General features: G+C 37.6%; 1 protein-coding gene across 2 annotated transcripts in view; it reads right to left on the bottom strand.

Annotated features, from left to right (window-relative positions):
- Nucleotides 1-1,837: 1,837 nt before the first annotated feature.
- LOC136832603 (uncharacterized) overlaps nucleotides 1,838-11,905 on the bottom strand; it is a 198,766-nt gene continuing 188,698 nt past the window's right edge. For both annotated transcript variants that reach the window (XM_067093794.1, XM_067093793.1), the window contains 4 exons: nucleotides 8,376-8,518; nucleotides 5,387-5,554; nucleotides 4,481-4,647; nucleotides 1,838-2,492 (listed from right to left, as the gene is read on the bottom strand). In XM_067093794.1, the coding sequence (XP_066949895.1) occupies nucleotides 2,271-2,492; nucleotides 4,481-4,647; nucleotides 5,387-5,554; nucleotides 8,376-8,463 (645 nt within the window). In that variant the 5' untranslated portion in view covers nucleotides 8,464-8,518 and the 3' untranslated portion in view covers nucleotides 1,838-2,270. The remainder of the gene's footprint in view (nucleotides 2,493-4,480; nucleotides 4,648-5,386; nucleotides 5,555-8,375; nucleotides 8,519-11,905) is intronic.

Genomic DNA, 11,905 nt, shown 5'->3' with positions numbered 1-11,905 from the left:
CTAAAAGCCTTACCCTTTCTTCTGTGAGATTCAATGCCACATTTTTTCTAGATATTTTACTCTGTTGTGACCGAACTGTGGAATAATCATACTAATCTGTAGTTGGATTGCTGGAACTTCAGAAGTTCAAACTTGGTACAAATCCATTTTATATATTTTTTGATCAGACTGACAAGGGTATCATTTTGTCTTATTTATTGTATTTTGTGAATTATCTTATTTCCTGTTATATATCTTATTTAATTTTTTGTTACTTCTAAACTTTCCTGTTCCAACTAAGGATACACCTTGGCTCATAATAATAATAATAATAATAATAATAATAATAATAATAATAATAATAATAATAATAATAATAATAATAATAATAATAATAATAATCAGCATGGACAACTTACAAAACCTGCTTCATCTAGAATGTTGGGACTCAAAATCTACGAAAAAACAGAAGTAATGAGGATACTGTATGCACAAAGGGATGATATGTTAGACGGAGAATGAAATGCTGGTGTCCTTTTCACAGTCTCTGAGAGCATAGTCTGTGACACTGTCAGCCTGGATCCTGTGAGCACCACAAGAGTTGGAAGACCCAGAACTACATTTATGAAAACTGTGATAAGGAACGCTGAAGATGAAAGGATATTTGTGCAGTATATAGACAAGGAGAGACGTGGGTGGCGGAATTTCACAGAGGCCTTTTGTCTCACACAGCCATCAAGGTGACGTTGATGGTGATAATGGATAAATCAATTACTGCTCCCAATGTGTAACCAAGCAAGAGAGATCTGAGTTTAGGAAACCATCCAAAGTCCGATGGTGCCAAGTCGGGAGGGTATGGGGTATAGGGCAACAATTCTAGGCCACAGTTGGTTACTTCAGCCACTGCAACTTACAGAGTGTGAACAGTAGCATATTCTAAGAGGAACTGCATGCCCCTCTACAAGTTTTCCCTGGGATTCATTCTGATTGTTTTGCCCTTGAACTTCTGCTGTTGTGGTGTGTAATCTTGTCCATTAAGGGGATGACCACGTTACAAGCAGTTTATAACGAGAACAACCTCATAATTCCAAAACAGTGAGACCTTCACCTTGTAGACAGATGTCATCTGCATGAATTTTGTGGGCGGTGGAGAATCGTGGTGCTTCCTTTGCATGCTTTGAACCTGAAGTTACACCACATGTAACTTGTCTTTGAGCTTCGCAATGAAGGTTTGGACATGAACAATCACCAGATTAAAACACAACCAAGATAAGCACTGAAACCCCTTTAATTTTTGGGTAAGATACATAACCCTCTTTTCCCAAAGAGAAACTTCTCTAATATTTATTTACTTTATGGTTTGGCAAGAGGAAAGTATGAAAGCTGGAGCAATAATGTGACCAACGTAAATCTTCTGGATGTGTAATTCTTGTGAGATATCTGACAGACCGACATTTAATCAGGAGGATACTGAACCAACTTCACTGTCCTACTGCCAATATCTTATGGATTCTTTCACTTACTCTTGTTTATCTCCTTCTGTCATCAACCTATTTCAGTAATCTTAAGCTACATAACTACTGTACTTTACTGATCCATCACCTGCGTTAATCTTTAGGTCTGTGATAGATCTGGTGAACTTAGCATTTAAAACAGCAGAACTAATGAAACATACAAAGAACAATGAACTGGCAAAGAAAAATAGGAATGAGCACACAGCAATTGGGAATAAAAGCGCTGACGAATTTTCTTTCCTTGCATTCAGAATATTTTATCTTCAGCCGTTTGCATAAACTTTGAAATCTCTCTCTCTCTCTCTCTCTCTCTCTCTCTCTCTCTCTCAACAACTAATTGCCTCTTTTTTTTTTTCTCTCAGGTTCCCTCTCACTTAATGATCATTTCTCATGCCTCCAGGATTCTAAGGACAAGTTCTCTTTTTCTCTTCCATGACAGCAGGAATTTCTTTGCCACTCTCTCTCTCTCTCTCTCTCTCTCTCTCTCTCTGAAGCGCAGTTCTTTCCTACTCTCTTATTTCAACAAGTGCTCTCTCTCTCTATCTCTCACTCTCTCTCTCTCTCTCTCTCTCTCTCTCACAAGGCCAATATAATTCTTATATTCATGTTTCAGAGTGAAATATGTTTGCCTGTGTCCCTCACAAGCATCGCTCATGTTTTACAAAAGCAAATTCTCTCTATCTCGCCTGAAAACACGACTCTCTCTCTCTCTCTCTCACAAGTAGCTAACATGCGGCGTTTCCCTTTCTCTTCCTTCCTTCTTAGTCAACGTGACTCTTAGAACGAAGGGAACCCAGAGAAAGATGGCGCAGCCGTCGGGATGACGGCAGCAGCGATGCAGATCTTCTTCAGGCATCGGATGAAGGTGGCTATCTTGAAGTTGATCGGTTCTGGGCAGGTTTCCACACCGCCCACAACAGCTGCTCCAAGGGAAGGTGGCGACAGCAGTGACACCTGTTCAGCTATGGCGGCGCGGTCCAGAGCCAGAGTTGGGGTGAGCTGTTGGTGGGAAATTTAAGCTGTGAGGATTTCATTCACGTCCAGTCTTCCGTCTTCCTCAGCGAGAATGAAAATGAGAGATGTTTATTTTCACATCTATTTTCATTTCACTGCAAGGAAGTCATGCATTTTGATGTGAAGTGAGCATACAATTTTAGCACAGATTCTATGGCCTCAGTTCAGCTGCAAAAAGGCCAGCTGTTGGGATGCACAGATGTAATTATGCCAGCTTGTATGGCATGCATTCATCAAAAAGAATGAAGATAGTTCAAGATAGGTTTCTACTACCTTTTCGAAGGAAGGCCTTTAAGATGGTGTAAACATGAACATACACTCCTGAAGAAAACTTCCAAAACCTAAACACTGGTTTCCTTTTACCTGACGGCAAATTCAAAATTCAATTTGGAAAGTGACGAAGAAATCACAAGCCAGTCATATAAATGTATCAAAATTGAAACAAAACCTTTGGTTAATAGTATATCCATCTTTCGGAGGGAATAAAATTTTTTGACTGAAAAATATCTGAGTCTACAATATGGCAACTAATGAAGATCGTAAAGTTAAATATGTTCATCTCTGACCGACTGGCTATGTTTTTCTACCTCGGTTTGTTTTTGTTTGGTTTCTTGGTTAGCAGGGTTACGCAACAAGTTACGACTTAATTTTCACGAAACTTTTACCATAGATGTGTCTCGAGACCTGCAACAGGTGATTCAATTTCCGGACAAATCCCTAATGGATAATGGACCAATGGTGTTGGGGGGAGGGGGTTGCGTTTAAATTTTTCAGGCCTGTTTGTAGCTTTCGAACACTCTTAGTATCATTATTGTTATCTAAATATTGCACACACACATATATAATGTTTGTTAGCAGGCTTATGAAACAAGTCAAGGTGTGTATATATATATATATATATATATATATATATATATATATATATATATATATATATATATATATATATATATATATATATATATATATATATATATATATATATATATATATATATATATATATATATATATATATATATATATATATTGCATATATATATATATATATATATATATATATATATATATATATTATATATATATATATCATTTTTTCTAAGCTTAAAATAAAGTATATAGCTCATGAAATACAGTGACACAGATTCCAAGAGAAATCTTCACAATGGTATGTACTCTTGAGTGTTGAATGTACCCCCAAAGAAAGGACCTCAAAGCCAGATCATGGAAGGTCAAGGTGCAGAGACTAAGACACGGCTAAAGGTTTGAGAACAACAGGTATACGGTCATTACCCCATGCATGGCAAAAAGCGTAGTAACTGAGGTGACCCAGTTTGCGAAAACAGCAGTATAGTTAGTCCAATCAAGCCAAACATTAATGATAGGAATGGAATCCTCAGCATTCCTAAATACCAGGAAGATGTACAAGAAAGATAAATAAAGCAAAATGAGGTATCTTAAGTTACATGTGGTGTTAACAAATAAATAGGGATATTGTAGCACGCTCATAAATTTATAGTCATAAACAGAAACCGAGAAATAATATGAATGAAGGCAACGGTGAATGTCGCTCTTTGAAGCATCAACACAGATTATCTTTAAATTTTCGAGCATCAAAAACCCAAAAAATACAAAACACCTAAATAAGTACATATATAAATAAAAAAAATAATTAGATAAATAAAAAATAACTATATAAATAAATAAACAAATAAAATAAATAAATAAATAAATACAGAAAAACAAAAACAAAAAAACAAACATCTACCAGATAATATAAAATAACTATATAAATAAATGAACAAATAAAATAAATAAACAGATACATCCTGAGAGACAAAAACAATACCAAACATCTACCAGGGACTTGAGGCCGTCATCATATGGCTCCCTTTCGGAGTGGAGAACGGCCTAGTAAACAAACTTCTGTCATTATGAGAGTCAAACATGAATGGCCCGGGAGAAGAGACTCACCATTCCCGTAGAGTTGAGGACACACTGTCTGATGGCAGCGTCAGCGACTGGGCTCGAAGTTAACTCGTCGAGAATTCCTGAATCAGACGAGGAAGAAGAAGAGGAAGAGGAAGAAGAAGACGATGAAGGGAACGAGGAAAAGGAGCCGCCTGATGCTACCGACTGACCTGGAATAGTCAGAGAGGGAAAAAAAAAAAATTATTATAAAAAGAATCTTATAAATACACAGAAAAATGATCAAATACATAGAAACCATAACCCTGAGGTAATTCTCTAAATGAAAAATAACAAACAGCGTTGAACAAAACAACAGCATTCGAGATAATTGTAATACAACAACAACACTAAGAACATTTATTAAGTATACATCCACAAAACTTTCTCATTATGGATCTGTATACAGGAAAGTATATTAGAGTATATTAAATATAAAATATTTACAGAAAAATAAAAATTAAAATTATGAATCTGATCCTCATGGTTCTCAAATTCTGTGGAAAAAGTCAAACATATGTTGGGGAGAGAGAGAGAGAGAGAGAGAGAGAGAGAGAGAGAGAGAGAGAGAGAGAGAGAGAGAGAGAGAGAGAGAGAGAGAGAATATCTTATAGTAAATACTTGTCAAAACTAGTGGATTTTGTAGCGTTTCCCCTACCTCACCCAAAGCAGCGTAGATATTAAAGTATATTAAATATATAAAAATATTTACAAAAAAATAAAATTTAATAGAATGAATCTGATCCTGATGTTTATCAAATTCTGTGGAAAAAAGTCAAACAGAGAGAGAGAGAGAGAGAGAGAGAGAGAGAGAGAGAGAGAGAGAGAGAGAGAGAGAGAGAGAGAGAGAGAATATATTTCAGTAAACACAAGTCAAAAACTAGTGGTTTTGTAGAGTTTCCCCCAACTCACCCAAAGCAGCGTAGAACTTCCCTTTGAGTGGCGCTCCGGTTTTCGTCGAGCAGCTGAAGATGGTGGAAGGGTCCCCTAGCAGAGGAGACAGCAAGTTGTCTAAAGGTGCGCAGATGAGGGTCTTCTGAATGCAGTCTGCCAATGTCACAGTCTTCCCGCAGGCAGCCACTTTTGGGAGACAAAAAAAAAAAAAAAAAAAAAAAAAAAAAAAAGGAAACAAGTTACAGGCGTATGACAACATGTTTTGGAAATACAAGCAATCCCTAGGTTGGGGAAAAATGAGGAGCTTTCCAGATAGTGACCCCCAAGGGTTTTAACCCTGTATGTATCCATCTTTGCGGAGCGTTTAGTACAAGCCCGTTGGGGATTACCGTAAAAATATAAACAAAAGACTGTAAATATCATAAAGATAATGACCCCCAAGAAATATTACTCCAAGATAACGACCCCCGAAAACCATTGGGGGTCACTATTTAGGAAAAATCCAAAAATGACGTGAGTGAATGCCTCCACGGGCGAGGGAAGAAAGAACAGTAGGAACAGTAAAGGACTATCATGGTCCACGACTCAATGATTAGGGCATAATATCATCAAGGGGTAATAAGCATTTGGACGAAGACTATCTAAGTGAGACAATGATGCAGCAAAAATGGCCATGAGGAAGAACTTACTCATTACACGAAAAACATTCATGTGAATAATTCAGCAATTAAAAGAAGACTACCTGCAGAAGATTTTTGAAGTGAAATACTCAATGATTATAGGAATGAAAAACTAAGTAATGAGAAGAAAGTTAACGAAAAGAACCCATTAATGATTAGAATAATCACTTCAATTCAATTCAATTCAAGGGTTGCAAAGATGAAGCACATTTTGAAAAACAGTATATAAGGACGCATCACTCCACGATAACCAGATGGCTGAGGTTGCGACGAATAGTGCAAGGTTACAGTGAAAGCGAAAATACAAGAGAACCACGCACTGAGCTTCTTAAAGTAAAACGTCCGAGTCGCGAGGATTATATTCTGCACCCTTATTGGGCCATAAACGAGGTGTGCATAAACATTGAAAGGAAGAATGACAACACGAGATTCCATAACTAACAGAGTGCTGATCAGCAGTGATATTGTAACGAAAAACTATCATTTGAAGAAATCGATATAAAAAGAAAAGTTTGTAATTTGAAAAATCGATAAAAAAGAAAAGTTTGTAATTTGAAGAAACCGATAAAAAAAGAGAACAGTTTGGAGGTTTTCTATGAAGGGTGAAGTGGAAACCTCTGAATTACTGAAGGGTAATGAGGAACGTCCTTCGTATCATTAACTGAACTTTTACTGAAGAAAGGCAACAACCAGGAGAACAATAAAGGAGTGGCACATGGTAAAGGAAACGTTCTGCAATGCACGACGGCGTCATAACAATGAACCATTCCACAGACAAACGAACAAAGAAAGGTCTCCGGAAAACACGGAACGGATTAAGCCCCATTCTTTTCTCGTTCTGGCTTAATTCCCATTCTCTCTTTCCCTGACATCTTTCTATAATTATGTCCACTTTCTTTTTATCTAATGACGAGATTTATTCAGTGAGCACATTTCAAAACGGCAAAATGCAATGAGAACCTAAAGGAAATGAGAATGAAATACCCCATCCATTGCATAAAGTTTGGGAAATCCAACGCTTTGCGTTTGGTGGAGCAAAATATTGACCTGATCATTACAGATGTATTTTGAACTTTCTGACAAACCCAGTTCATAAAACTTGGGCTTTTCCAATCATTATCAGATAAAACTTCGACACTTCTCAAAAATCAACTGCCTTTGCCATTTATCTCAAAATATGACCCTAATTTCTAAGAAAAGAAGAAGTTGAGACATTTTCGAGCCTCCACGAAATTGTGGTCTCTTGACTTCCGTTTGACCCCTCCAACATACATCAAATTTTCAGTTGGTTGAAAACCACCCGATGAGAAAAACATCCAATGACCACTGGCAAAATAGTAAGAGAGATCTTTAAAAATTAATGCCATATATTAAGAAAAAGTCATTTTGAAAGATGACTGAATAATATTCGTGAAAAAACCTAAATAATTAATCTCTTAGGAGAAGAACCTGTGGTGATCATGTAACCATCCCATAACCACTTAATTTACAAGACAGAACTTCGCTGTACTTACAGAAAAAAAAGTAATAGTGCAAAATGCTGTGATCCGCAAACATCTTCTGGTCACTGAAGGTTACGAGTGAAAAGAATACCTTACCAGGACAAAGGCAAACAAGAGAAAGAGCAAACCACGACCAAGGAAAAATGAGAAAATGTATGTCATAAACGTTCTCAATTTGAAAGTCTGAAAAACAGTCTCTGTACTGCATGACAGCGGAGAAATTCTGAAATAAGAAGTGCCACTCCTGCTCTCAGAAAAGTTTAGCAAGTCATAGTGGATTGGTGATAAAGCGAGTTCTCTGACTGATCAACTAAATATCAGCTGATTGGAGCTGTGATCAGTAAAATGACAGCAGCTGGAAGAGTATTAAAGCGAGTTGCCTGACTGACTGGCTAAATATCAGCTGCATGGAGCTGTGATCAGTAAAATGACTGGAAGACCCGCACATCAGGTAAATGTGTATAAAATTACTTAAAAATGAGAAAAGCAGATTGGGCACTCAAGTAAACGACACATTCTGCGTTTAGTGAAAAGCCAAAAATTTACCGTGAAGCAGTCCTTGAGCTGTTGCACGCTAAAGACCAGCAAAAACATTACAATGAGGGAAATGCTATAAGGATTGAGCGCAGAGGATTTAGGCAAGAAATGAAGCCCAAATAAGCCCCATTTTATTAAGAAATAACTTCCAATTAAAGCCATAAGTTAAAAGTCTTTGCTTGTTAAAACTGATTAAATTAAATAAAAAAAGTGTTTTAGAGAAATGAAACAGGTGTTTAATATTTATGTAAAATTCATCAATACCTCAAGGTAAAATTCATAACTTACTTTCGACTTTAGTAGTTGCATTAACACCGGAGACGGTCACAGTTGCGAGGATTGCCAGACATAAAAGTAAGGGTTTAGAAGGAGCCATCTTGGTGATCTCGGCTAAGAGTTTCAGTAATGCCTTTGCGTTCGAGTGTTGGTCTCTGGGAATAATAGTAATGTTAATCATAAACCTGTACAATAAAAGATTTATCTAAAATGATGCATGCAAATATTCCACGGACATCGGGTCTAAGATGATCTTTGGATACAGTGAACAATCGCTCTATCATTTACTTGACCAGACAACGGAATATATTTATAAATATACATACATATGATGATTTACTAATATTTCACGTGACATCTTTAAACTTTCAAAAAGTAACCACAAATTAACTTTTAATATCAAATTAACGTTGAGAATAATTTACAGCCAAAGGGATTTATATATGATAAATCTTTCTACCCTGTTTACTCATAACAGCATGTATCGTAAGCAAAATTTAAGTGTCTATGCGCTTCCTAAAGATAATTCGTTTACGTATCCTCATGATACTCTAATACTGTGTCTACGTATCTTGGGGATAATCTAATACAATCTCAATGTCCGTCGGCATTTCTCTTCCTCATTCTCTATTGTCAGCCCGAAATTCTGTTTTGGTAATGTGCTTATACTTTCTCCTATTTCAAGGAGCCCTTCAAAAATAATGAGGAATGGGAATTAAAGAGCTCAGAGCTACTGAATGAGAGACGAGCGCACAGATGACAAAAAAACAGAGAAAAACGTCTCGAAAGAGTGAAACAAAAGATCGCTTCACAATGGCAGTTGAGACTGTCATGAGCAAATAAAAACGGTAAAAGCGCGCCAAGTCCTGGGCGAATCTCGCGGGATGTATTAACTGAAACTTGCACACAAGGATTACCCAAAAAGCATCGTCATTGTCGTAAGATTTGAACGTGTCCCCGAGCGACGAGATCGCCTTTTGTTTGCGTGAATCCCACACGTCTCCCGAGGATTACGTTGGCTTAACTCTTTGCCTGTGTGCGTCTAAAACCTTACGTCCGCGCGCGCGCGTGCTTTCTGTATGGTATATAACCCCATTCTGGCCACCGCTATTTCTGTCTTGTTCAGTTATCGTAACACTCACTCTTAATCTTTCTCTTCACCTTATTATACTAAGACTGCTGCAGTGACTGGCTGATTTATCCACTTGTCCGTCAAGACCAGGAGAGTCAAATTAGGGGCGAATGTGAAATGGTTCTCTTACTTATTGGGCCCAAGAGAGGGAAGAGAGAAGTGGGGTGGGATGGTGGGGGGGAACCTTAGGTGATGTAAAAACCATTTACAAGACTCGAACAAAGGAATTAGCTCCTTTGTAATTATCTTTTGCACAACAGCGTAAATAAATAATAGATCATAATAACCGTCTTTCATTTTCGTAATTGAACTCTCTTGTGCTGAGGGGCCTGAAGAAATGGCGTTTAGGCGTGGGGAAGGGGAGTCGGGGTGAGGGTGTAACACCGGTCTAAAGGAAGGAGAGAGAGAGAGAGAGAGAGAGAGAGAGAGAGAGAGAGAGAGAGAGAGAGCTGTATTAGATTAACTTCCCCTCCTGCCTCATTGCAGTGAAAAATAAGAGGAAAAAAAAAGGAAATTACATTGTGCCGTTATTGGCATTTGCCTGTATATTTACAGCGGGCAGTGCAAACACCGAGAATAATTGACTATCCAAGAGAAGTCAGCCATAAAGTTTAGGATTTAAGCAAACATCTCCATCGCTGTTGCAAGAAGAAAAAAACTACTTCTGGAAATCGTAGGATGAAGGAAAGCGAGTATGAAACTAGCAAACACAAAACTTGTATTGTTTCTCGCGGGACTCAAAAAGTGTTCGCGTAATTTCCCCTGATTAATGGGATAAATGAAGGAGAAAAAACTAACTGTGAAAGGGTAATATCACTCGCCTCTTATATCACTTTCGCTCTCATTTAACAGAGGTCTAAAGTGGCGACGGATCATTGTTATGTACAATTACTCCGTCGCTTTCAAACTTTTTATAACAATATTTAATATGTAGAAATAATGATTTTACATTGACGTACTACCTTCATCCGTCATCTCGTAATTTCCCAACACATATATACATACATACATACGCGCATGAATACCATATATATACCAACAATAAGCGGCTTCCTTTAACAGTGTTACATAGAAAGCAAGACAAATTAAGTATACCTTAGTTTAACCAGACCACTGAGCTGATTAATAGCTCTCCTAGGGCTGGCCCGAAGGATTAGATTTATTTTACGTGGCTAAGAACCAATTGGTTACCTAGCAACAGGGCCTACAGCTTATTGTGGAATCCGAACCACATTATACCGAGAAATGAATTTCTATCACCAGAAATAAATTCCTCTAATTCTTCATTGGCCTGTCGGAGACGCGAACTCGGGCCTAGCAGAGTGCTAGCCGACAACTCTACCGACTCGCCCAACGAGGAACTTAACTGTGTCTGTAATGAACAACTGAATTAAGAGTGAACCACCTGTGCATGCAACTTCCACATCACCAGCTACTTCACATACCAACACAGAATGAACGCTATTCGGTAGATGGTCGATCCCTAAACGCAGAGTGTCACTCACACCTCTTGCTTTTATGCACTCCCGCACTTCCTGGATGTTAACTACCCGTCCTTTTTAACTTTTCCTTTACACTTTTAGCCACAGCGTTCCTTTCCTTCTCTCCCACTTTCTCCTAACATTCCCGAATCATCAACACTCCACCAGCCTATCTTCTTGCGTTCTCTCCTTGTGACTACCTATGCTAAAACACGTAACTTAGTACGTATCTCTATTTTTTTGCTCTTTCAACCTACCATTTTTAATATATACTTTGTAAATAATTTCTCTCTGCATTTTCAACACTTTCATTTAACATGCACATTTCTTTCCCATAAAGGACAACTGGCTCAACAACCCCTTCGAACATCCTAGCTTTTGCTTCCTTTGACTGGATTCTTTATATCCAAACATTCTGCAGAGACCCTGCCACCTTCCTAACTAACTAACCATGCAAAAATTCACGTCCTTCATCCCCCTGCTATCAATGACTCTTATTTCCAAGTAGCTTTATGAACCAAACACTTTTCTTCCATTAACTGGAATGAGAGTCACTACTCCATCTTCCAGGTTTTTATTTACTCTCATCTCCTTCCAGGTTATCATTTTCTCTCATCCACAAATATTGCTAAAATTCACCTTCAGTTTCCTTACCTTAGAAAAATTTCATAATTCTCATCAATTTCTCCATATTATCTTCCCTATCACCATCTAACGTTAAATATCTGCTAACACCAACACCATGCCACTTTTGGCCACCTTTATGTCTGAACAGTTTTTGATCTCTCTAACCACTTTCTCCACTTTTAAACAATAAAGGGTACTTAATATCCCACTACCTAAGATGTATTCTAACCCCAAACAAGTATTTTTCTCCACTACCTATTTTAACAAATGTTGTGTTTTTAGAGTGAACATTTCTAAATGTC

This window comes from Macrobrachium rosenbergii, chromosome 50 (genome assembly GCF_040412425.1).
Source record: "Macrobrachium rosenbergii isolate ZJJX-2024 chromosome 50, ASM4041242v1, whole genome shotgun sequence".
Classification (NCBI taxonomy): domain Eukaryota; kingdom Metazoa; phylum Arthropoda; class Malacostraca; order Decapoda; family Palaemonidae; genus Macrobrachium; species Macrobrachium rosenbergii.
The sequence above is the reverse complement of the archived record's forward strand: the minus strand, read 5'-3'. Positions and strand labels throughout refer to the sequence as shown.